General features: G+C 55.8%; 3 protein-coding genes across 7 annotated transcripts; all 3 read right to left on the bottom strand.

The window, feature by feature from the left end:
• Positions 1-766: 766 nt before the first annotated feature.
• BRMS1 (BRMS1 transcriptional repressor and anoikis regulator) lies at positions 767-7,935 on the bottom strand. 5 transcript variants are annotated; one of them, XM_079929237.1, is made up of 11 exons: positions 7,805-7,935; positions 5,059-5,204; positions 4,901-4,991; positions 4,658-4,785; positions 4,431-4,510; positions 4,250-4,346; positions 3,585-3,677; positions 2,374-2,438; positions 1,838-1,877; positions 1,595-1,704; positions 767-1,325 (listed from the first exon to the last, which is right to left on the bottom strand). In XM_079929237.1, exons 2-11 carry the CDS (start codon positions 5,195-5,197, stop codon positions 1,260-1,262), a joined length of 909 nt encoding a protein of 302 aa, XP_079785363.1. In that variant the 5' UTR covers positions 5,198-5,204; positions 7,805-7,935; the 3' UTR covers positions 767-1,259. The 5 variants fall into 5 exon arrangements, with proteins under 5 accessions (XP_079785363.1, XP_079785364.1, XP_079785366.1 ...); XM_079929238.1 differs by having other exon boundaries at positions 4,658-4,776; XM_079929240.1 differs by lacking the exon at positions 1,595-1,704.
• A 278-nt stretch (positions 7,936-8,213) lies between these two features.
• B4GAT1 (beta-1,4-glucuronyltransferase 1) lies at positions 8,214-11,857 on the bottom strand. The gene is made up of 2 exons (XM_079930456.1): positions 9,316-11,857; positions 8,214-9,074 (listed from the first exon to the last, which is right to left on the bottom strand). The coding sequence occupies exons 1-2, from the start codon at positions 10,369-10,371 to the stop codon at positions 8,883-8,885; spliced, it is 1,248 nt and encodes a 415-aa protein (XP_079786582.1). The 5' UTR covers positions 10,372-11,857; the 3' UTR covers positions 8,214-8,882.
• Positions 11,858-17,290: 5,433 nt separating this feature from the next.
• On the bottom strand, positions 17,291-24,266 carry SLC29A2 (solute carrier family 29 member 2; the record flags this gene model as incomplete). The annotated part of the gene is made up of 12 exons (XM_079929943.1): positions 17,291-17,402; positions 18,049-18,248; positions 19,115-19,200; positions 19,299-19,404; positions 19,666-19,802; positions 20,370-20,454; positions 20,676-20,773; positions 21,419-21,553; positions 21,939-22,078; positions 22,312-22,472; positions 23,905-23,986; positions 24,238-24,266. The coding sequence occupies 12 exons, from the start codon at positions 24,264-24,266 to the stop codon at positions 17,291-17,293; spliced, it is 1,371 nt and encodes a 456-aa protein (XP_079786069.1).
• Positions 24,267-25,552: the final 1,286 nt, after the last annotated feature.

Raw genomic sequence — 25,552 nt, 5'->3', positions numbered from 1 at the left:
CACCTCCACACAGTGCGTCCTAAAGCCTTGCCAGCCTCCTCGAATCATACAGGTGGGCAGAAAGGGGTTAAGCAGGGCCTATCTAGGTCCCCACAGGCCTCGCCTTTGGGGCATCTTTAGGTCTGTGGTCAACCGCTCATCTGTCCACGGTCTTGAGCTCAGCCTTGTGGGAGAGCGCCCCCTACAGGTCACCGATGACGCATTCCTGAGCTTAACTTGCGTTTTGGGATTTCAGGTTGCCGTGGAGAAAGGATGCTGTGTCTCCATGGAAACTAACCTCTTTGCTTAACTGAGGTTCTGGGGGCGGTTCTAACAGTCAGCGCTAAACAGGGGGGAGTCTGGCTGTGAGGTCGTCAGAACATGGCGCTGCTGCCAGCTGCCTCCCACGCACACAGGCTCTGCCAGCCTGCCTTGCCAATCTGCCAAGTGACTGGGGCAGGTGCAGACATGATCCAGTCTCCAGGCACCGAGTACCCAGTCCCCGTCCCCACCCAAGGCCACGTGCTCTGCCTGTGCCACATGTTGCTTCAGACGTTGCTCACCAGCACCAGGCAGTCCAGGGCCCAGCCCCCCAACCTCTGGGGAGCAGGCAAGTGGGAGAACCCCCCTTCCCCAGCCTATACTCCAAGTTCGAGTGGGTAGGCTCCCGCTAGGCAGTGGGAAGAGGTACCAGGGACCCCAGAAGAGACTGCCTGTCACAAGCACTCTCCATGAGAGCCCCGATTCCCTTGCAAGGTAAATTAGACACACGCCGGTCACGCCAGAGTCCCGGAAAAGGTTTTAATTCCAGTCCCTGAAATCTGGGAGGCGGACACCAGGAACCGCCTTGAGAAGGAAGACCTGGGGAGCCTGCCTTCTCACCTCCAACAACAGCCAGGACACAAAGGTCCCCCAAATATCATTTCTGGCCCAGAGTTCCCGTGAAGTGGGACCCAGCTCACTGGCTCGGTGACTAGGGAGCCGGGTCCAAGGTCAGCAGAAAGGATGTTGCTTTGGCTTAAGATGAGACACATCTTCATCAGGGAGGGCACCGCGAAGGCTGACCTTCAGTGGGGGCAGGTGGTGGGCTGGCCGGGGATGGAGGAGACAGTGTTGCCTGGCTAAGGCAGCTCCAGGCCACCGTTGAACAGGGCCCCGAGGAGGGGCAGAGGAGGAGTCCAGACCAGTGGCGGCTGGAGGGGAGGGCCACAGCAGCACTGCAGGGCTGGCTGGGCAGACGCTGAGGGGCCTGTCAGTCTGCCTTTCTGCAGCAGGTAAGTTCAAATGCTGGGTTTGCTGCCAGCTGCTCCAAGGGCCCCCTGGCTGTGAACAGCAGGGTCAAGGTCCTGGGGGTACACAGGAAGGGAAAAACCACTGCAGGTGAGAGGACGCCGAACCAAGAGGGAAGCAGGCACTTCATGTGCGGCACTGAGAGGAGTGGCCTCAGTCTGGCCCAGAGCAGGCAAGGCCAGGAGGGCACAGGTCAGCTCCACACCGCTGATTCCTGGGCCTCTCTGGTACTCTGGGCCCGCCAGGCCAGCTGCTAGGGCTCAGCACTCCACCCTCCCTAACCAGAGCTGGCGGGGCGGGTCCATCACCTAGCCCCATTACTCACCCCCACCGTAGCTCCCACAATGCCCTCACACCCAGACCGTCCTGACTCTCTCAGGTCACTGATCTGACACAGTCCCTGCCTCCCTCTGGGCTCCTTTCCTGGAGGCTGGGCTGGGGGAGGAAGAACAACCCCAGTAGTTTGTGGGTTTTTTTGACCAGGGATAGAACCCGCGCCCCCTGCAGTGGAAGCGTGGAGTCTTAACCACTGGACCGTCAGGGAAGTCCCGACCCTGCCGGTTCTTACCATCTGATTTTCTCTTCTGAGGGGACACAGCTGCTCTTGCCTGGGTGGGTAAGAAGAAAACCCCCCTGAGAGCCTGCCTCCAGCTTGGCAAATCCCCCTTCCACCATCAGCCTTTCTGAGGTGGAGGTGCTGCTGGGTCCGGGCTGCACTAGAGGGGTTGCCGGGGTATAAGACCCCTTCTAGGCAAAGGTTTGATGTACTCTCCAGTCAGAGACTCAGGCAGCCCAGCTGCTTTCCCGCCTTCCTGACCTCCCTTTACCCCCACCCCCATCAAAACCTGCCCTGCAACAAGGGGCTGATGTAGACTAGGAACTCCCTCCTCCGGAACAGCCTCAGGCCAAACGAGCCTCGTGAGCTCAAGCAATGCCAGGGAACCTGGGCTGAAGGCAGAGGGTGCCCAGGGCTGAGCAGAGAGCTTCCCAGGCCCTCAGGAAGTCCACACGTGGAGCGCCTGCAAAGCCCAAAGCTGGCATCTGGTTGGGGAGGGGGCACTGCACTGCCAGCCCCCATCCTGAGACAGGCAGCACCGGACCCACCTTTTTGATGGCTGTCCAGTCCTCCAGGATGTCGATCTCCTGCAGCATGTACACGATGTAAGGGCCTGCAATGGGGGTCAAGGAAGCAGGAAGCCTGGTGGAGGGGGCAGGTGACGGGCCTTGGCCCGGGAGCTCCAACACTCAGAAGAGGCGGTGCTGTGGACATCGGGGCAGGGAGCCGAGGACCTAGTTAAGAGCTCAGGCTCCACCTCCTACCTCTTGGCCCCCGGGTTCTCGGCAGGGTGGAGAGGTGGCATGGCTATGGCCTATTTCACCCACTCCACGGGGGCCTTCCAGTCTCAACCCTACCACTCCTCAGCTCCCCTCACCTATTCTCCGGTCTCAAGGTCAGAAGGCCAAGGTCCATGCCACCCACTCAGGGATCTGGCCCCTTTCCCCATCTACAAAGAGACTCTAGTCTCCTCTGTCCTGAAAACAACCCTCCTTCGGTCTCACACTCCCCTGTGGGGACCAGCCACTCTGTCCCCCTGATGTCTCCACACCCTCACCTCCCATTCACCCTTCAAGTCTCTGCAGTCCAGATTCTTCCCTCCCTCCCTGCGTGAACCTGATTCCCACCACCAGGAGGTCAGTGCCCTGAGAATCTGGTTGCTGCAGGAATATGAGGGGTGGGGTGGGTGCACAAGAGAATTCAATTCAGTTCAACTCCGTGCTGCTGTGCCAGGAGGGAGGAAGGCACAGCAGGCCCTGGACCAAAGGGACGCACGCCTGGGGCGGGGCAGAGATGACCATGCCCAGATGGGAGGCAGGTGCCCCAGTTTAGGTACAGGGGTAATATCTAAACAGCCATTTCGGCGGGGAAACCAGGAGAGGCTTCGTGGAGGAAGTAACAACCGAGACAAGCACTGAGCAGGCACACGGGCAAAGGCAGCCGATAGGAGAACGGAAAGTCAGCAAAGGCATGGGGGTGGGAAAGCCTGGGACGTCATGGGAAAGCCAGAAGGGCCTCAAAGGAGAGCTCACTCCGGAAATTACGGCGAAATCTCTGGATGGATGTTTCTACTTTTTTACGGTCCACACAGCCTAGGAGGACCCCGCAAAAAATCCCTGACGGCTGGATTTGACTGGACATGGCCACAGGATGCCAGATGACCATAAATGAGTCTGGTCTGCCTCTGTCTTGCGTGTCCCTCCACCCTCCTCCGCCCTGACCTCTCGCCCAGCTCGGGCCACCGTGGGGGAAAGGATACCGGAAACAAGAGGGGCCTTCTTCCTCTTGCTGGGCGGCACGGAGCCCCAGGTCTTCGAGCTGCCTCTGGCGTGCAGTTTGTCATCCCACCACTCTGTGCCCCAGACCAGGGTCAGGATTGGGGTGCCGGCCATCCCAGGACGCCCCACCCCTGTAGCCTGTGTCCCTCACCCGGGCCAGGCCAGCCCTTCCCCATCACTCGCGCCCCTACCCCAACCAGGGCAGTGCAGAGAAGCCTGGGCTTGGGGTTGGAAGCTGAGTTCAACCCTGGGAAAGAGGTCACTGTGATTTTGTGAGGCTCGCTCTCTTCATCTGTTTCATGGACAGGGGTACGATAATAATTCCTCCCTCCCCAGTGCCCTGTATGAACGTCGGCCTGTGGACATGGAGAGGACTTGGCCATGGCATGTGCGTGTGTCAGAATGACACCTCCGTTCTGGAAACTGAGCAGGGGGGCAGGGGACCCGCTCTTCCTGAGTCCCCACTGTGTGCCAGGCTCTGGGCTAGGCGCTTCCCTGGCTGCTTTCATTCAGTCCCCACAGTGACCGCGAAGCAGGTCCTCTTACAACCCCCCTGTGCAGGCAGGGAAGCTGAGGCCAAGATGGGGGGCAGGCACTGAAAGCACAGGGCCTGGGGCAGGGGTGCCCAGCCAGCCGCCCGCCTCACCAGAGCTGATGTCCAGGCTCTGGCGGTCCTCCTCCAGCCTCTGGATCCGCTCCTGCAGCTCCCCCTGCAGGGTGTCGTAGAGCAGCAGCTTCTCACTCTGGAAGAGGCGGAGTGGCTCAGCCAGGCAGGCCGGGGTGGCCACTTCCGTCCCCACCTAGCGCCCAGCGCCCGGCACATTCACCTCCAGGTGCTGCTTGGCTCCCTGCAGCTCACACTCGTACTTGTTCCTGATCACGTCCAGACAGAAGCCCTTGTAAATCCCTGTGGAGGGAGGGAGTGGGAGGTCCTGCTTGGCCAGGGACCCAGGGGCCCATAAAGGGGGGCCAGGGGCACGGGTGAGGCCGAGCAGGGACGAGAGGGGAAGGGGCCGGAGAGCCATGGCTCCTGGTAGGGGAACAGGGCACACACCTGCCACCTGAATGCGGATCTTGAGGCTCCGCTGCAGCCCCCCGAGAGGCTCTGTGTATTCGGGCGCCCTCTCAGCTCCCACCTCCTCCAGCCGCACCCGCAGCTGACTCAGCCGTTCCCTGAACAACCTGGGAGGTAAGAGGCAGCCGCGCACCCGTGTGCTCGCCCGTCAAACACGAGCGGAGCGCCCGCTCCACAGCAGGCCCCAGCCAGCCCTGCCCGGCCCCAGGGTCCCTTGCTCACTTCTCCTTCAGCTCCGAGAACTGCTTCTCCAGGTCCAGCATTTCACTGACGCACTCGCTGCGGCGGCGCTCGTAGCCCTCATCGTCCATCTCTGGGACAAGAGGCCAGTCAGGGCGGGCAGAGCGGGGGCGGGCGGCACGCGGGCGTGTGGGGCTCACCTGAGCTCTCCTCCTCGGACTCGGTCTGGCTGCCGCTCCGTTCCTCCTCGCTCTCTTCCTCCTCCCCATTCATCTCGGCGGCTGAGTCGCCCTCTGCTTCCATCTCCTCTGTGTCTTTGCTTGGAGGCTGGACGGGCATCTGGGCTCTGGGAGTAGGAGTGGAGCCATCACTCGCCACTGCCCACAGCTCTGAGCGGGAAAGTGGCCACTTGGGAAGTCAAACCAAGCCTCACTGCTGACGGGGACAACCGGGGGGTGACTGGACTCGCCACACCCTGGGCACACACTGGGTGGGGCAGGTGCAAGTGGCCCTGCCTGCACATCTCCCGAAGCCTGGGAACCACAGAAATGCCCATGCCCTTGGACGCTGCCAGTGATCCCAATCCCGGGAACAGTGGCCAAGGTGACGATCCATAAGATGGGAAAGGCCAAGGTGGGCTCCCCACTGTCTGTGGGACTGGGCCCAAACATCTGACTGGGGCTTTCAAGGCCCTGCATAGACTGGACTTGAACTGCTGGTCTGGCTCCTTCACCCCACCTTCTAATGCTTAGTTCTCAAATATACCATGCACTTCCTACCCAGCGCCCCCCGCCCACCGTGCTGCTCCTTCTGCCTATGATGCCACCACTTCTCTTCCTGAGAACACTCTACAATGCTCATCTTCTCACCGTGCTCAAATCCTATCTCCCTCTGCTTCCTCTAAGACCTCACGTCATCAGTGCTCCCGTCTTCTGCATCCTCCACTCTCCCTCTTGACAGCTCTGTCCCATGAAACTTTAGACGCGCTCAGGAATTTCCCACCATATAGAAAAAGCAGAAACACAAAACTTCACCCCACTCCACTCAATCGCCCCCCGTTTTCCACCTTTTCCAGGCCTTGCTCTTCCTACTTTCACCTCCCGCTTGTTCTAGTCTGTTTCTGTATCATCGCTCTCAGCTGAAACTGATCCTGCAGAGTTAACAGATGACCTCCTTGTACCTAATGCCAGTATTTTTTGGTGCTTACCTCAGGTTGACTTCTCAGCAACACTGAACACTGTTAAGCATTCCTTCATTTATTCACTCATTTAATCTTTATTGAAAATCTAATATATGCTAGGTACCATCAGACACCACGGTAGGAGGCAGGCACAAGTGTGACAGAAAGACAGTCTCTGACCTCAAGGAGTTTACAAGTTCCTGGATGAGAGAGAGGCCAAGAAGCAGATCATTACTGTGGGGTGAGAAGAGTTAAGATGAGGGGCATATGGGAGAGACAGCTAAACTGGGACCTGGAGCCTGCTGCAGTTTTGAGGGCAGAGGAAGATGGGCCAGACAGATGAGCTGAGCTGGTTGAGGGAGGGAGCATTTAACCAGAGTAAGTAGTGTGAGCAAAGACCCCAAAAGGAGAGAAGGGGCAGGGTTGGGGGCACCTGGGTCTAAGCCTCAGAGAGAAATCTGGGCTGCAGAGATCTGGTCATCACATATAGTGAGTTCTTCAGGCCTTGGGAGAGGGTGCAACCAGCAAGGCAGAATGTGTGGAGTGAGAAGGGGCTCGTGATGGAACTCCCAGGGTCACCAAAGGGGCAGATGATGCGACCCCTGCAAAACAGAAGGAAAGTAGCAAGAGGTGGAGGAGGGAAAACTCAAAGCATGGAGAGAACTTCAGAATGAAGGAGACGTGACAGTGCCAAGTGCGGCCAAAAGATCACTCAAGAGGAAGAATAAATAGTCTTCTCAACAGATCATCTCTTTGTCTACTGGGGGCTTCTGGTTCACTGTGATATGCTTGTCTGGGCACTTCTCTTGTAGTCCTTTAGTTCCGTGTAGACACCCTTCCTTATTTATTTACATGTCTATTGGCCCATTCTCATGTCTGTCTCCCCAACCAGTCTGTAAGCCTCACCAGGGCTGGGCTGCACATGCGCTTTATTCGCCTAGCACAGTACTAACTCATTCGATGACTGGAGGATTTGCAAATACAAATTAAACCAAACAAACTTTTGCAGGGCAGGGATTGGCTTTTACTTCTTGGTAGCCCCCGGCCTCTGTAGTGGTAGCAAACGTCAATTCAAGTAAATTAACTGGCCTAGCCTAGAGGACAGTTTCGAAACATTCCTCAATGATTTCACAAATGATCTGACCCTGACCTGAAAACTTCGGTTCTGCAAACCAGCCTCATCTTTCCCATTCTCAAGCCTCAGTTCCTGCATTTCCCAAACTTCGCAATTCCTCTTCACTGTTAAATATATTAATTTTGGAAGATGCAGCGGTAGGTAAGTCCTACCTTTCCGGACCAGAAAGGGTGAGGGGTTGGGGGAGGTCTCTCCAGCAGTCTGAGTCTACTGGGTGAGCTGAATTAAATCACAACCTCCCCCTCCTTACCTTGGGTATAAAAAGAGAATAATAAAGATTGCAAGCGATAAGGAATGGAAAAGCAAATTATAAGGCACTGTGTACAGGCAGTTTATCTCTCAGAAAGTGAGCATGTCGAGGGCAGGCCTCCTCGAAAGGAAGATTCTTCCCTACCCTCGAAGAAGCCAACACAGCCCCTCTACGGCGCGCCGAGAGCCCCCCGTCCCGCTCCATCTGCGTACGCGCGGGCGCGGGCGGGACAATCACTGGCTCTTCCACGGCCAGCACCGGTCCCGCGGCCCCCGGCACGCATCCGGCCGGTTAAGTCTCCGCTTCGGCCCTGGAGATTGGGCCGGCTCCGACCCACTGGCCGGAGAGGGCGAACCAGGCGCCAGGGTTGGCGTTACGCACCCGCGGGGAGTGGGGCCTCCGGCCTCACGTCCGAGACTCCCTGAGAGGTGCCGGAGGCAGCCGGTACTGTCCACCGCCGCGGGGCTCCCAGAAGCGCCGAGCGAGCCTTTTTCCTGAGGCGAGAGCCTGTCCACGCTTCCGCATGCGTCATCAGCAGGGGCCCGTCGGAGTGCTCACAATTGGACAGCTCGGGGCTAGGCATGCCGGGATACCGCGGGCCGGTTTCCATAGCAACCGACTGAAATTCACACAGGCTTTCAACAGGGCAGGGAAGGCCCTCGTGCGTTTCTTGCTTTGCAGCCAGCGCGCCTCGGTCCGCAGCCACCACCCACGGCTTGAAAGGGGAGAGCCCGCGACCTGCTCCCCCACCCCGCCCGGTTCAGGAGAGTAATGGAGCCAGCTTTAGGTGTGAACACTCATTTATTTACACATTGTAGTCGGTAGGCAAATTACCCAGCCCAGCCTATTCAGAGGTCCAGATCTCAGACTCCCACGCACAGAGCCTGCAGACCCATCCCTTCTCCAGGGCCCCTGAGACGGAGGCCTAAGACAACCAGGAAGTTGCCCAAAAGCTAAGAACTAAATTCAACGCCTTCAACTGATTTCTTTCCAAAATGCCCATTTTGTTAAGTACTCGGACTTCTCAGCTCTGCCCCATTCATACTTTTTGCTCTCCTATAGCCCACCCACCCAAGAGTGTTAATAACAATAATAATAACAACAATAATAATACTGTAATAATATTAATAATACTTCACATTTGTACGAAGCTTACAGAATGTTTTCACATGTAGCATCTCATCTGAACCTCCCAACAGTTCTGTGAGGTAGGTATTCTCACCTCCCTTTAACAGATGGGGTAACTGAGGCTCAGAGAGCGAATGGGATTTGCTCAAGGCCACACAACTAGTTAGTGGTTAAGCTAGGACTTGATCCCAGCATCCCATACTCAAGTCCAGTGTTCAAACACCACAGCTACCACTGTAAAGTGGAGTGACATTTCTTACCCCAGTCAGGCCTGAGGCGCGGCCTAAGGAGTGAGGAGGCTGAGACTTCTCAGACTAGGGGAGGGAAGGGCTCAGCAGTGACGCGGGGAGTCAGGGTACTTGGCCTTCAACTCCTGTTTGAACTGACGGTAAAGGATCTTATTGTGCTGATTTTCGGCCTCTTTCTGGGGATGGAATTTCAGAGCTTCTTTGAAGCCCTTATGAACCAGGAAACCTTCGTTCAACACCTCGAAATCGAATCCTGCCACGTGTAGCTCACAGGCCTGTGGGGGAAGAGACAGGTCAGCAAAATTTGATGACATTCCTAGGGCAGAGACTGACATCCCTGCTCGCTCCAGCATTCCCATTCCTCTGGAGGCATCCTGGATCTTCCAACCATCCAACCACCTCCTGAACTATGATCCCTCCTGCCTCATTGCCTCTTTTCCATCCAGAGCCACTCATAGCTCCCTGGCCCCACCATCCATCCTGCCCCATTTCCCCTGCCCTCTCCCTTATGAGCACCTGGCTGATACGATTGAAGCCATACTGCCGAAAGCGCTCGTCGAAGTTGGGCACCTTGCCTCCGGCCACGTAGAATGGCTCCCAGGGGTCTTGCCAGGGCACCACGTAGGCAGGCCTCAGCAAGGTCTCTTCTGGCAGGTTGACCCAGCGGGAGTAGTTGGTGGGCGCCTGGCAGGGGGTGCACAGCCCATAATAGAAGGGCCGCACCTCGCCCACCTGGTAGAGCTGCAGCAGCTCGTTTTTGTTCGTGGGCATGCGGCGGGCTCGACGGATCTCGAAGGCAGGCACCACCAGCGCTGTGCCCGCCCACTGCTTGCTCTGATCCAGCATTTCTCGCAGGCCTCTCCACAGCCCCTCACTGGGCACCATGTCCACGTCGATTACCAGGGCATAGTTGGCCCCCTCACGAGCCAGATTCCTCAGCAGGTTATTGGGGTAGGAGACATTGGTGCCCAGCGCGTAATTGATCCCGGGCTGGGCCACCCTGGCTAGCTTGTCAAAGACCTCCTGGCAGGACCGCAACAGGGCAAACTCCCCTGGCTCCCGGGGGTCGGGCACGGCGGCCTCATAGCGTGAGGGGCACACAAGGTGCATGGCAACCCTGGCACGCATATCGGGGCAGTGGCTGCTCAGCGCGTAGGTCAGCACCGTGGCCAGCTGCGCCTCCTCCTTGGTGGCGGCGAACACCGACACGGATAGCGGGCCCTCCCAGCGCTCCAACAGGCCCGATAGGTGCAGCAGGTTGTCCACACTGGCGTGAGTGGCCAGGATCACATCGTTGGGGTCCATGGTGGTCTTCAGTAGGCCCCTGTAGACGCGATAGTCGCCGCTAGCGTCCAGGACGCCTCCGGAGGCCAGCGCGGTGCGAAGCTGCGCCTTGACTTGGTCCACCGACCGCGGGGACGGGGGAAAGAATTCAAAATATTGGTCTTGCTCCTCCTGCCCGTGCAGCCCGGACAGCAGCGACAGGTAGAGCAGCTGCAGCATCGCCACCAGCATTAGCGCGGCCAGCAGCAGCTGGTAGAAGGCGCACCGTATGGCGTAGGACATCTGCATGGCTCTCGGGGCTCGCGGCGCGCAGCAGAGACCACCGGGCCGCAGCCTCTGCCTGCCGCCGCAAGCCCGGATTTACCGCAGCCTGCCGAGCGCGGCCGAAGCGAGCCGAGGCGAGCCGAGCCCCTCGCGCAGCCGCGCCCGCCCGCCCGCGCCGGCCTCGGGCGCGCCAGCTCGCCCCCTGTGCGCCGGGAGGAGCTACTGCATTCTCTGCCCGCGCCGCGCGCTTTGTAAACGCTGGAAACTGGCCGCCACCGCTCCGCCGCGCCTGCTGGGTTCCCAGAAACAGGCACCCCCCTCCTCCGGGTCAGTGCGCGACCTCCTGGACCAAGCGCGTCCTGAAACCCCGGCGCGCTCGTCCCCGACTTAGGGAGGGGAAATTGTGGCAGAGCTTGGCTGCAGAGTGGTGAAGGATGGCGCGGGTTCCCGCCTGTGGCAGGCGGAAAGGAACACAAAAAGCCCCTTTCTGTCCGCCGTCTCTCCCTCCTCTAGGTCTCATCACGTCTGTACTGAGGAATGCCTGCGAGGGTGCCGGGAGGCGCGGAGATGAGAGATAAAGGAATGTGGAAAAGAGTGCTGCACGTGGGACGAGGTGGCCGAGTGGTTAAGGCGATGGACTGCTAATCCATTGTGCTTTGCACGCGTGGGTTCGAATCCCATCCTCGTCGGTCGTGTTTTACAGTGGAGATGATTCTTAATTTTCACAACCCGATGTCTGGAGCAGCGGGTCGAAGAGAACTGAACAGGAGGTGGGACCCAGTTCCGTCCGGACCGGGCCTCTCTTCTGTCTTTGTTCAACCTGCATTCCTGGCCGTTTCATACTCCAGGTACCTGGACCTTATGGGAGGAGGTTGGAGGTGTGCTTTTCCTTCTCCCTAGAAAGAGGGCCCGGGGTTTGGTGGCACCTAAAAACCAGAACCGGAATTCTGGCCAATGCTAAATTGGGGGCCAATATGTTTTCCGCAGGAACTAGAGAAAACCACCCTGGAGGAGCTGCTCTGTCTAAAGTACTGGAACTTGATGGTGGCAGTGGCGGTGATGCTTGATCATTTAAATTATTAATCTATTCAGCGCACTGATTCCCCTCCCCCAGCACTTCTCCCAGGGCAGAGACCTTGTTTGTATCCACACACCCGCCTCCCTAACACACACACACACACACACACACACACACACACACACACACACACACACACTTAAGCAGAAGGCCTCAAATATCTAACACCAGTCAGCGTACACAGAAGGTGCTTGATAAGTGTTTGTGGAATGATTGCTCCATGGACTCTTTCAAAGAGGAGAGGCTGTGGGGAAGGGCAGGTACTTTGATATGTATTGTAGTAACTGTTCGAGCGCTGTGAATCTTGGAAAGGTGCTTTAGGACAGTCAGGGGAGGACCTGGAACGTCAGGATAAGGTGTTCGCCGGCTACTCCACACACAGTAGGGAGCCAAGGTTGTTGAGTTGAAGAGTGATCAGGAGACCTATATTCTGCGGCTCCAGCTTGTGGAATCTGATGCTGTCTCCAGGTAGACAATGTCAGAACTGAGTTGTGTTGTAGAGCACTTAGCTGGTGTCAGAGAATTGCTTGGTATGGGGGGGAAAAAACCACGCATCAGAATTGATGCCAAAATTGTCTGTATAGAAATAAAACTGAATTTTGTGTATTCTTGAATCCTGCAACTTTGCTGAAGTCATTTATTAGCTCTAATTGTATGTGTCGGTGTGTGTATTCTTTAGGATTTTCTGTGTGTGTGTGTGTGTATCACTTGTGATTATGGATAATTTTCCTTCTTCCTTTCCAATTTGGATGCCTCTTATTTCTCTTTCTTGCCCAGTTGTTCTGGCTAGAATGTCCAGTACGAAGTTGAATAGATGAAATGGTGAAAGCAGGCAGCCTTGTCTTTTTCCTGATCTTAGGGGGAAGACTTCAGTCTTTCACCATTAAGCATGAAATTGGTTGTGGATTTTTCATAAACACTCTTTATCAGGTTGAGGAAGTTCTTATTTATTCCTTGTTTGTTGAGTGTTTTTATCTTGAGAGGATGTTGGATTTTGTCAGATGCTTTTTCTGCCTCAGTTGAGATGATCATGTGGTTTTTCCCCTTCATTTCATATTTGGTGTATTACAATGATTGATTTTTGCAGGTTGAAACACCTTGCATTCTAGAGTAAATCCCACTTGGTCATGGTGTATAATTCTTTTAATATGTTGCTGGGTTCAGTCTGCTAGTATTTTGTTGAGGAATTTTACATCTGTATTCCTAAGGGATATTAGTTTGTAGTTTTCTTTTCTTGTGATGTCTTTATCTAGCTTTGGCATCAGGGTAACGCTGGTCACATAGAATGACTTAGGAAGTGTTCCCTCCTCTTGTATTTTTTTGAAGAGTTTGAGGACTGGTGTTAATCCTTTAAATGATTGGTAGAATTTGCCTGGGAAGTCATCTGGTCCTGGAGTTTCCTGGGAGGTTTTTGATTACTGATTCAATCTCATTCCTTGTTATAGATATGTCCATATTTTCTATTTCTTCTTGAGTTACTTTTGGTAGTTTGTGTGTTTCTAGGAATTTTTCCATTTCATCTAGGTATCTCATTTGTTAGCATACAGTTATTCATAGTGTTCTCTTATAATGCTTTTTATTTCTGTATAATCAATAGTAATGACCCCCTTTGATTTCTGATTTTAGTAATTTTCAGGTCTTCACTTTTTTTCTTAGTCTACTCAAAGGTGTGTCAATTTTATTGACCGTTTCAAAGAACCAACTTTTGGTTTCATTGATTTTCTGTGTTGTTTTTCATATTCCATTTTGTTTATCTCCAATGTAATCTTTTTTTTTTTTTTTTTTTTGGCCACATTGGGTCTTCGTTGCTGTGCACGGGCTTTCTCTAGCTGCGGTGAGCGGGGGCTACTCTGCTGCGGTGCACAGGCTTCTCATTGCGGTGGCTTCTCTTATTGCGGAGCACAGGCTCTAGACACACGGGCTCAGTAGTTGTGGCTCACGGGCTTAGTTGCTCCATGGCATGCCCACTCTAATCTTTATCATCTCCTTCCTTCTGCTAGTTTTGGGTTTAATTTGCTTGAGATCCTCCTTTTTAATGAGGCATTTACAGCTGCAAGTTTCCTCTCAGCACTGCTCTTGCTGCATCCCATAAAGTTTAGTATGTTACCTTCATTTCCATTTGTCTCAAAGCATTTTCTGATTTCTCTTTTTTTTTTTTTTTTCTGATTTCTCTTTTGATTTCTTTTTTAACCCATTAGTTATTTAGGGGCATGTTGTTTAATTTCCACATATTTGTGAGGTTTTCAGTTTTTCTATTATTGGTTCCTAGTTTCGTTCCACTGTGATTGGAAAAGATACTTTGTGTGATTTTACTCTTTTAAAAATTATTGCAGGGACTTTCCTGGTGGTCCAGTGGGTAAGATTCCACGCTCCCAATTCCGGGGGGCCCGGATTGAATCCCTGGTCGGAGAACTAGGTCCTGCATGCATGCCGCAACTAAGGAGTCTGCGTGCCGCAACTAAAGATCCTGCATGCCGCAACTTAGACCTGGTGCAGCCTAAATAATTTTTTTTTTTTTTTTTTTTTTTTTTGCGGTATGCGGGCCTCTCACTGTTGTGGCCTCTCCCGTTGCGGAGCACAGGCTCCGGACGCGCAGGCTCAGCGGCCATGGCTCATGGGCCCAGCTGCTCCGCTGCATGTGGGATCTTCCCGGACTGGGGCACGAACCTGTGTCCCCTGCATCGGCAGGTGGACTCTCAACCACTGTGCCACCAGGGAAGCCCCTAAATAAATATATATTTTTTTAAATAAATATTTTTAAAAAATTATTGCAACTTTGTTTTGTGAGCTAATATATGATCTTCCCTGGAGAATGTTCCGTGTGCACTTGGGAAGAAGGTATATTCTGCTGTTTTTAGGTAGAGTGTTGTGTGTATGTCTGGCCTGTTTGGTTTGGAGTGTGTTCAAGTCCTGTTTCCTTGTTGATCTTCTGTCTAGTTGTTCTATCGTTTATTGAAAGTGGGATCCTGAAGTCTCTATCATTGTAGAGATGTCTGTTTCTCCTTCAATTTTGTCAATTTTGGCTTCATAGTTTTTAGGACTTTGTTGTTAGGTGTGTATATGTTTATAATTATTATATCTTCTTGATGGAGTTACGCTTTTACGAATATATAATATCCCTCTTTGTCTCTTCAATGATTTTTTAATTAAAGCCTATTTTTTCTGATATTAGTATATCCACCCCAACTGTCTTGGTTACTGTTTACATAGAATATCTTTTTCCATTGTTTAACTTTCAACCTATTTGTGGTTTTGGCTCTAAAGTGAGTTTCTGGTAGATAGCAAGCATATAGTTGAATCATTTTCAAATCCATTCTGACAATCTTTGACTTTTAATTGGAGAGCTGAATCAATTTACAAACCAGCAGGTGTCCTCCTCATAAAAAGGTGAGCAACTGGAGGATAAGGACTGACCTTGCAATGTTTGTGTCCCTCCACCAAGCCTGTCTCAGTGCCCTCCACACAGAGCCCTCTCCAACTGTTTGCTCATGGACACTGGCTGCTTCTGAGGGAACCTGGGCCTGTTGGCAGAGCTGTGTCAGGCTGGGGATGTGGCGGTGGCCAGGGGGGCTGGGCATCAGGAGAGGGATGAGCCAAGTGTAGCCCATCAGCCCAAGAATTTTTCTAACATCAAAACCAGCTGCATCCTGATCTGATGGGAAAGTTGGGCTAGGTACACGGGGAAGGAGGACAGGAAGAAGGAATTCCATGTTGTGACATCATAAGGATATCTTTCTGGGCCCATTGTCCACTGCTCAGCCCAACCCGGCTGAACGCGGACCAGTACCACTGGGTTCCCCGGGGTGGCTGGGTCTGGCAGGTCTAGGGAGCTTTTGGGTACAACAGACAACAGTCTCTGAAGGTAGAGAAGGAGAAGGGGACCTAGGAAGTACTGGGGTCCTGCTCCCACCAGTCCCAGCCAAAGGGTACAGCTAGGTCTAGTGGTCTGCACAAAATAATCCCAGAACTACAACTACCATTTAGTAAATGTCAGTCTGTACTCCAGTGCTTTCTCCAGGACTGCAGTCTCCAGGAATCCCAGTTCCCACTGCTGGGAAAGGGCCTGGCTTCGAACCCAGGACTGTGGGTCAGGGCACATGCACTTAACCACCAAGTTAAACGGCCTCTGTAGAGGCAGCAGCCTTCTCTTCTGTGTGCCTTCTCCTCTCTCTAATCCCCTGGTTAGGCCTCAGGCCTAAGGCCCTTCAGCGTTTGTCCCCAGCCCACTGCGCCAGCCTCATCCTCTCCCGTCCCTTTCCTCACACCCTAGGAGTTTCCGCTTCCCCGTGACCTGTCGCCAGAAGTCCCCACTGTTCCCTGAATATTCCGTGTCCATGCCTTCCACATTTTCTGGTACCTCTCCTGGGATGCCCCTCCCCTACCTCAGCCCAGCAAGCTCATATTCATCCCTCAAGGCCCAGCTCAGGGGACACCTCCTCAGGGATGCTTGCCCCAACTTCCCAGTTGAGATCACTGGCCCCCTCTTCTAAGAGTTTCATATTACACATTCTGCAGTGTCCTCACAAGCCCCATCACAAGTTACATTCTATTTCCCATGGCCTTGGGAGGAGGGTCACAACTCCTTCACTGTGGGGAAGCAGAGGACACCGGTGAGGGAGAGAGCGATAGTCATCCATGCGGCCAGGCACTCTGCCCGGGAGCACAGGGCTCCTTGCAGGCCAGTACCCCTGGGCCATGATGTGGTCAAGAGGGCCCAGCGCAGGGATGCCCACAAATCCCTGCCACTCTCAGGGCCTTGGTCATCCCATCTGTCAAATGGGTACAATCATCCCCACCCCACCCAGCTCATCAAAGCCAACAGGGCTGAAAGCACTTTGGAAAGTGAATTCATTGTACAAATGGAGAAGGTTATTATTAGACCCAGGAGCAGGGTCAGAGAGAAAAAACAAGCAAAAAGGTGGAGTAAGTGCTTAGGGCTCTCGCCTTGAGCCCCTCAAGGAAAAGGGAAGCAGGCCATGGGCAGGAAGAACAGCACCTACAGGGAGGTGGGAGCTGGGTCCTGGCTCTGCCAAGAACTGGTCACTTCCCCCTGGGACTCGGTTTCCTCACCTGTACAGAGGGGAGCACAATCCCTGCTGGCCTCTCTCCAAGGGCCTCAGTGTGGCTTCAGTGAGAGAGCGGGTGCAGAAGAGCTTTGCAAACTGTAAAGTGCAGTGCACACATGCAGGCTAACTGCAGTTCTGCGACCCAGGCCCAGCTGGGTTCTGGGGAGTGGACACAGTAAATGCCGGCGATGAAAACCCTGTTTGAGGCCCAGAGGGTCCTTCGAGCACCCTCAGATCCTGAACTCCTTCTCCCTGTCCCCTCAACTTCCCTGGAATCCTCTGTTCTGGAGTCCAGGAGACTTGACCATGGTGTCACTGAGGCCTGGAGAGAAGAGGAGCTCCTGTCCAGGGCTGGCCCCCACTCCCACTCTGAATCTGAAGCTGCGGCCACACCAGCCACACAGTTGGCAAGTTCCCACCTGTGGCCTCTGAGCCCCGGCACTTGGCCAGTGAGTTTCTCATGATTAACAAATGCACTCCTGGTGGTGAGGAAGGGCCATTGTCCTCGGCCCTCTTTTTCCTGATCATCGTCCTCTCAGTGAGGTCTGTGTGCATCTAGATAGTCTGTCTCTGCGTCAACTCCACTCCTGGGGAGGGTTAGAATGGCAGGTGGTGAATTCTTCCTTGCAGCACCCCAGGTGGCCACCAGCCCAGGAAAGAGAGCAGCACCCGCCTCTTCCTGGGACCCTCGGACCGCGGGGCCCCAGCCCAGCAGAGGCTTGAGCCTGGCCCACCATTCCCCCTGTGCTGGGTCTCAGCTCCGAAGAGAAGATGCTGGGAGAGCCCTGGACGGAGCACTTCAGAGCAGCGCCTTGAGGAGGAAGGAGAGCGAGGCTCCACAGGAGAGCCCCAGAGCCAGGAAGAAGGTCATGAGGGTGCCGGCCACCTCCCTCTCATGTGGCAGCACCTGCCTAGAACACACAGGAGTAGGAGCTCTTAGAAAATGTCAGGCCCAACCTGGACCCAGCCCTGTGCCCTCCGCCCTCCTAACAACAGGACGCCTGAGTTCTAGTCTGGGCTGACCCAACCTCTGGTCGCTATAATTAGGCCCTTCTCTCTGGACTCCAGTTTCCTGATCTGTAAAATGGGGCCACTGGACATAGACATCTCTCACGCCCCTGGGGTCTAGATGCAACTGCCTTCCTTCCTGGCAAAATGTCCCCTACCTGGTCCTCCCGGTCACCTCTGCTCTCCCTGGATTCTCAACTCCATTTTCCCTAGAGTAAATAGCCCAGGAACTCTGCTTGTGATCAAAACCTTAGCTCCCTTGCAACTGAGAATTTGGGGGAGTAGCTGGGCCCTAAGGAATGACAGTCCAACCCATTTATTTCACAGATGGCGAAGCTGAGGACCAGAGAGGAGGCCCCCAAATCAGTGCCTGGGCTACTTTACTGCGCAGGAACCTCCCAAGCCAAGTCCTCCTCTCCCCAGCTCCTGGCCTGGGACCGGCTCAGCAGTTAAAGCCTGACCTGACAGGTGGCACCAGTGAGGCCCCTCAAAGAGCTAGCCCACCTCCCTGCTCCCAGGCCCTCCCCCCCACCTTCCCATCCCCCAGACCTGGGCGCCAGGCACATGGTGAGGGACACCAGGTAACCATTTGAAACAGCAAAAAGCAGCATGAAAGTGATGAAGTAGGCGTCCTGTGGGAAGAGGATGGGCAGCCGGGACCTCTTGGGCACGTGGCACAGCATGAAGAGTGGCACAAAGAGGACGCGCAGGCAGACCAGCAGGGGCAGCAGCCGGCTGTCTTTGTCTGGCTGCGGCAGAAGGTTGGGGTGAGGGTGGTCCCTGGGAGCAGGGTCTCTGCTCCAGGGACACCCCAGATAGACTCAACTATCACTTCCCCTGACCTACTCCATGTGTGCCGGTGAGGACCCAGCACTTGGGCCTCTGGAGAGCGAGCAGCTGGGCCAAGGCCACCCAGCAATCAAGGACCAGCCTGGGGCTAGACTTTGCCTCTCCTGAGCTCCAGTTCGTGCTCTCTCCATGGAACTAGACAAGCATCTTCGGTTTTCAACGTCGGTGGCTCTGAGCACCCCTGGGTTCCGAAGACCCCTCTGGGGAAGATGGGTTTGGGAGCTGGGGATCCAGGCCCTGTCCTGGCTTGGATGCACAGCTTGTGGGATCTTAGTTCCCCGACCAGGGATTGAACATGGGCCCTTGGCAGTGAGAGCTCGGAGTCCTAACCCCTGGACCGCTGGGGAATTCCCAGAGCAGCTACTCTTTGATCTACTTTGTTTGTTGTGTGTCCTTGGAAGTTTTCATGTAAAGAAGCAGCATCTTGGCTAAAAGCAATCTAAATACTAGGAATCTTGTCTGACCTCCCACGTGGTGCAGGAAACTCCACATAACAGTCTCTAAGCACCAGGGCCTGGGCCCTAGGCTGGATGCTGGAGACACAGGTCAAGTGGACAAGGCTTCTGCTTTCAAAGAGTTCACAGTCTAAGCCCTGGCTTGCATATCTCCAGGGGCCAGGTGCTCACTGCTAAACCAGCCAGCTGTTCCATTACCAGACCCAGACCAGTGGGACTGTTGGGACATCACCTTTCTATGCTCGTTCACACCCTCTGATCCCCGACTGCTTCCCCAAACCGTCAGATCACCCCAGCCTAGGTGTGCTCACCCACAGGAAGTAAGAGGTCAGGCTCCGTCCCAGACAGTCCATGACGTTGAAGAGAAGGAAGCAGCAGATGGGGTTGAAGAACTGACCTGGGAGGGAGAGAGGGCTTATCCTGGTCCTGGCTGCCCTCTTCCCTCTCTGCCCTTCATTCCCACTGCCCTGTCCTCTTCCGCTTCCCAGCACTCACTCCACTTCCCAGGGCTGGTGGAGCTGGTCACCATGGCTGTGATGGCTGGGAAGACGGACAGGGTGACTGTGAAGACCAACACAAGGCACAGCGCCGTCAGCCAGATCTGGGGGTCGGAGGCAAGGGTGTGAGCAGGCAGGCAGACCCAGAGCCCAACACGCAGCCAAACCCTCCTGCTCAAGCCCTGGCCCAGGAACAGGGCACTGGGGCCTGGCCCAGCCTGTCTCTGACCCACCATGACCCTGTCATCTTGGGTGGACCAGGTGAGTACAGGCCTCAGCGCATTCTAAGAGTCTCTGGGGAAGGCTGGAGAGAGCAGCCCTCTCTTCCCCAGGGGTGGTGGTTGGGGGCTATATCCAAGCCAAACCTTCTGGAAGACAATGAAAACTGAAGGTTTCCCTGGCTTCTGGGGTTCCTCTGGCTCCATCTCTGTCTCCTTCTCAGGGTCAAGATCCAGAGTCAGCACTGCCCTTTGGGGGCTGTTGGGAATCCCGTTCTTCTCATCTGGGGCAAGAGGGGAGGGCAGGGTCATGCCTGTGACCCACGCTTGTGACAACCAGGCCCAAGGGAAGGAGATTCCAAGCAATTAAAACAAGTGACCCTCCACCAACCCAGGGTGCAGGCAAAGAATTAACAATGGAAAGATGCCGAGCTACTATGGGCACAAGCCTATACTTGTGCCTGGCAGAGTTAAGCACCTTAAATGGATTATTTCACTGCCACTGCTTTACAAATAAAGAAACTGAGGCTCAGAGGGGTTACATGACTTGACTAAGGTCACACAGCTTGGGTGTTATGAAGCTAGAATTCAAACTCAGACACACTAGGATCTAGAACTTGTATGCCTGAAGCTCTACTGCCTCCCCATTTTATAGAGGAGGAAACTGAGGCCCAGAGGGCAAAGGGATGACTTTAAGCCCATTGACTTCCCTTCAAGATCTTCTGCCTCTGATTACACGAGGCTACTAGGGATGAGGGTTCTAGTTGGGGACGGAGGGGAAATGCTTCCCTGTAGTGGTGGCTCTAGCCTCTGCTGGGACCTCCACCTCCCTGGCAGGGTCCCGGGCTCACCAGGCTTGAGGAGCTCAGCTTTGGTCTCCAGCTCTTGACCTTGTGCCTTTGATGGTTTCTTGGCCAGGTAGTAGCGGGCAAACTTCTGCAGAAGGAAAGCGTTGTCCCTGCCTGGCTTGGCTGAAGTGCCTGGATCCCTCCCCACCCTGTTGACTTAGAGGCTGGGGTCCCCCAGTGGCTGACTCCTTTGGGGATCAGGGCTGGGCCCAGGTCCCCTCTGCCTCCTTTGGCCTCTCTCAGGGCCTCAGACTCAGGGCTGTATCTGTGATGCTCTGAAGTGGGCCTTGAGCCCAATACCAGGCTCACCAGGTGGGGCAGGCTCAGGTAACACACGATGGACATGAGGATGCCCACGCAGGGCGTGATGAAGTACCCCAGGGCGGAGGTCTGGGCATCCACGCCACCTGTGCAGAAACTTCAGCTGCAGAAGGGAGGTGGCTGGTCCACCAGCTCCCGCAGGGCTAGCAACTCTTTTCCTGCTTCGCATTATACATGTCTCAGGTTCACCTCCCGGCATCTTCCACTCCTCCCACTAACAGACTCAGGACCCTTGTGCCGGGGGCCCCAGCCCAGCCCTTCACTCCTCTCGCTCTTCCCCATGTGTCATTTTTGTTGAGCACCTACTATGTGCTCATTATTACTGCATGCTCCTTACAATCTGAGGATGGAGCTATAATAATCATTCAGGTGGGGAACCTGACACAGGTAAGGGCCAGCCAATGCCCCCAGCTAGGGAGCAGTGGAACCGGGATTCAAACCCAAGTCTATCTGAATCCCAAACCTGTGCCCCCTTCCCTCAACCTCAGCCTACTGCCACATGCCAGTGCTGGCCTCAGGGATCCTGCCCCTGGCCCCAAGTTAACCCAATCCTCACCTAGTCATTCTCTCATTGTATAACTCAAGAGCCCCAAACCCAATCCCGAGCTCCCCCATCACCCCATCACCTCCATCTCCACCAAAGCCCAAGGCATCCTGCTCGTGGCACATTCTCTCTGCTCCCCAGATTCCCAGAGGCCACCCCTGCCCTCCAGCCACCCAAGTCTACTCACTGGCCATGGACATGAGCATGGCAAGAGCAGCGAAGATCCCAGCCAGGCCCTGCCCGCTGAGGAAGAGGGTGCTGTACGTGGAAGGCATGGTGCCCAGTTGCCCGAAGAGGCTGCCCTGCAGAACCGCACAGAAGGCTGTGGAGGGACAGGATTGGGGGCCGCTGCTCAACTAGGCAGGCCTTGGGGACTCCCTGGAGGAGGTGTTGGCAGGGTGCCTAGGGGACTCCGGACTAGGTTGGGTAGGCATGTTCCGATGTAACACCCCACATTCATCCCTCCTCCGAGGTGCAGCCCTAGGTGTGAGGGGCTAGGGGCCAGGAGACCTGCTCTTAGGTCACTGTGGGGCCTTGGATGAGTGACTTTTCTTCCCCACTGGGCCTCAGTTTCTCATCAGGGATATGGGTGATGCTACTGCTGTCTTCCCTTCTTGGATACCTTGGGCGCTTTCAGTAAAAAGAAGAGGCTGGGCTGAAGCCCTGGGGGGCTGGGTGGGGAGATGGGGAAGGGCAGCGGTGCTCACAGTTGATGAACCAGACAGAGGCCATGGTGATGGAGAAGAAGGGCTCGGGGCTCATGTCCACCTTGACCAACACTGCCGTCAGGGTAAAGAGCAGCAGGATGACCAGCAGGCTGCCCAGAATCCGCACAGTCTCAGAGATGCTGCTCAGAACGGAGGAGGGCAGCGTGGGCATCGCTGGGCCCAGGCCAGGTGAGGGGAGGGGGCAAGAGTCTCATCCCAGGGCTGGACAGTGGGGGCTGGGGAGAGATGCAGGGGGGAGGGGAGGAAGCATGGGAGGTCTTCCCTGGGCCCAGATGGAGCTGCCTCAGCAAAGGCAGGGAAGGGACAACAGAGGGATGGCCTGGCATTGAGCCCAAGGGGCAGGGCTTCTCACCACTGGTACAAGAAGGAGTTGAGGAGTGTGAAGAGCAGCAGAGGCAGCTGGGACAGCAGTGTCACCCAGTTGTTGAAGTTGAAGGTATCTGCAGGGCTCGTGTGGTTGGTGCCCAGGGTCTCGGTGGTGCCGTTGGCCCCTGCCAGACGCCCCTGGAAGTACTGCCAGGATGCCAGGGGAGTGGGGTACAGGGTCACCCTACAACCTACCCTCAGGAACCCCCCAGCCTTCTCCCTCTGCCTCCTCCCATGCTTGGGATTGCTCCGTTAACTTCTGCGGGACTGACTCTCTGTCTTTGCACCGTCCCCAGCACCTGGCACACAGTTGGAGCTCGATGAACGTGCATTGAATTGAACGGCTGAAGTCTGGGACCGAGCCCAAGCACTAAGAACCCCCAACTCGGGCTTTGCTCCATCTTTGGATCACCCCTCCTCTCCTGTGCCCTGGCTCCAGCCCCCACCCCCACTCCTGCAGCAGCTTCCACGTTCCCCAGTATTTATGGAGCTCCTACTGTAAGCCAGGCTCTGGCCCAGGTGCTGACCAACTGCTTTCTGTCTGGAACACACATCCTGCCACGACCCTGCTTAACTCCCCCGCTCCCCATCCATGGCTCCCTGTTGCCTGCAAGGCAAAGCCCCAAGGTTTTGGAACAGCATTTGGGCCTCTTCAGAACCAGACCCTGATCTCCCTTTTGGGCCCCATTTCCTGTTCCGTCCTGCTAAGCTCCAGTCACCCCAAGCTCTGGCCCTTTCTCTGAATAGGCTGGTACTCTCCTGCCTCTCGGTGTCTTTGCAAGGCTGCTGTCTCTGCCTGGAGTGCCCTCTCCCCTCCTACCACTCCCCTCCCCCAACACAAATGCTTTACCGAAGTTACAAATCACCTCTTCCGTTAAGCAGAAGGAATTGCTCCCTCCCCTGGGGACCCACAGGGCTCTGCTCCAAGCCTGGGATGGCACGTGTCATGTTACATTATTTATATTTCTTATGCACCCATCTTGCTCTCAAGACCAAGGGCTGATTCATCTCTGGGTCTCCAGGGCCCAGCACAGAGCCAGGCACTAAAGAGGCATCTGGAAAGTTGTTGCATTTAATATATAAGAATAACCCAGTCCCAAAGAGAACACCAGCCCCACATGCCTGCCTTCCCTTGAAAGAATGTAAGCTCCGTGAGGATGAAACCTTCCTCTGCTATGTTTCCTTCTGTACCCCCAGTGCCAGGAATTCTAGGTGTACATTAACTATTTGTTGGATGAATGAATGTAATTCATGCTATTTCAAAGAAAACCAAAGTCTTGGATAACCCAATTTTTGAGTGACTAGCAAGGAATAATGACAAACAGGGGAAGTAGGTGGGTAGCTCCTTGCTGGTTCCACAGGATCCCCTGACCTGGTGGCCTTGCCCCTCTAGGATCTGGGCATCCCTCAAAGCTTGGTCGTCCTAGCCATGAGAGAGGCACCTCCCCTCTCTGAGGATCCTGCCTCAGCCGACAAACGGACATAATGAGGAATCAAAAGCGGCGTGGTGGGGAAAGGCAGCTGGAGGGACGGACGGTGGTTGTGACCGTGGGGCTGTCACTCCAGCCACGAGTCTCACCGGGATGGCTGTGATGAAGAAGTTCCAGGGAAGGAGGGTGCCCAGCCCCAGGATGAAGAAGCTGATCCCGACCAGGTGGTAGCTGTGAGGATCATTCAGAAGGTCACCCGGAGGACATCCCGCTTCGGCGGCCCCTCCCACCTCCCAGGGCAGCTCCTCCAGAGAGCGGACTACAACCCCCATCACCCAGGCTCAGGCACCCGAGGGAGGCGGCTGACGGGAATTGTAGTTCCAGCTGGTCTGCTTTGCGCTTTGGAGAGCCCGAAGGGAGCGGGTCTGAGCTGCCCACGGCCACCGGATCCCCATACGCACCCCATCCGGTCCCCAACTCGCCTGTCCTGCGGGGCGTCTCCTCGCGCCATGGCCGCCCAGCGGGATGCGCCCGGGTGGGAGAGAGATGGGGAAGCCGCACCTGCACCTGCTCCGGGGCCCGTGGGCCGAGCCGGGGACCCAGGAGGCTAGGTCTTGCAGGTGGTGGACAGGGGAAGGGGGGTCGGGTCTCCCCGAGTCTGGAGCGGGGTAGGGGGAGGCTGGAGCCGGGCAGGGAGCCTCGGGCCGATTTCGCCTAGTCTCAGGCTCCGCAGGCTCCGACCTCGGCTCCGCCCCCGGGGCGGGGACAGAGGGTCGCACCACCCCTCCCGACCTCAGGACTGGGGGCTCCAGACTCCCGCGTCTGACCCCGGCCCGACCGTGCCGTCCCCGGACCCCAACGCACCCCGTGCCGCCCAAGAGGCGGTGGCCCGGGAAGATTCCCCCGCCGCCTCCCCTCTCTGCGGGCGCCTGGCCCGGACCAGTGCGGGCGGGGTGGGGGAAGGTAGTGGGGAAGGTGCCCCCCCACCCCCGCAGCGGAGTGCTGTGGAGCTGACCTGGCTCAGTGTTCTCCCGGCTCCGCCAAGTCGGAGGTGGTGCCGTGGCGCTGCTAGCGCCGGCTAACTTGGGAGACCGCCGAGGGGCCGGGTCGCCGCGCGCCCGCCAAGCCCCGGCCGAGGGTGTAATCCGAGAGCGGCCGGTGCTGGGGGAAGCCAGAGAGACCGTCTGACGCCAGCGGTCCTGGCGGGCTGCGCCTAGATGGGTTCCCCGGGAGGCAGAGGGGAGGGCCAAGTGCAGGTGCCGGTCTGGAAGACAGACGAACAGATGGACCCTTCTTCTCCAGTGGGTGCCTGGGGAAGCGCCGGGACTTTGGGGCGCAAAACGGAGGGGCGAGTCCCACCGGGGCCTCCAGGCGGGTTTCCCGGTGGCGGTGTGGCTGAGCTCCGGAGCAGTGAGGGGCTAAGCAAAGGGTCCGGAGGAATGAGTGAGCCGGCGGTGAGCCCAGACCCGCTCCCTAGCCTCGCCTGGTGCCCTCCTACCACCGCCGCTTAAAAAAAAAAAAAAAAAAAAAACTTTCATCGGTCCCACCTCACATCTTATCAAACATTAAGATGCATCCACTTCCCACTTTTTTCCGTTAAAAACTCTGAAAGGTGATAGACCATTGCCCTTTTGTAATTAATTCTCTCTAACTCATATAATTTACGAGTGGGTTTGTCTTCTCTTCAATCGCCATGCGTATTGGGGATGCTGGAGAAATAAGAGGTTTTAAATCACAAATTATTTTCATTAGTAATGACATTTTTTGGCCATTTCCAGGTTCTTGTGTTTTGTTTTG

Source organism: Stenella coeruleoalba (assembly GCF_951394435.1).
Source record: "Stenella coeruleoalba genome assembly, chromosome: 8".
Taxonomy (NCBI): domain Eukaryota; kingdom Metazoa; phylum Chordata; class Mammalia; order Artiodactyla; family Delphinidae; genus Stenella; species Stenella coeruleoalba.
Note: the sequence above shows the minus strand (reverse complement) of the source record. Positions and strands in the feature narration are given on the sequence as shown.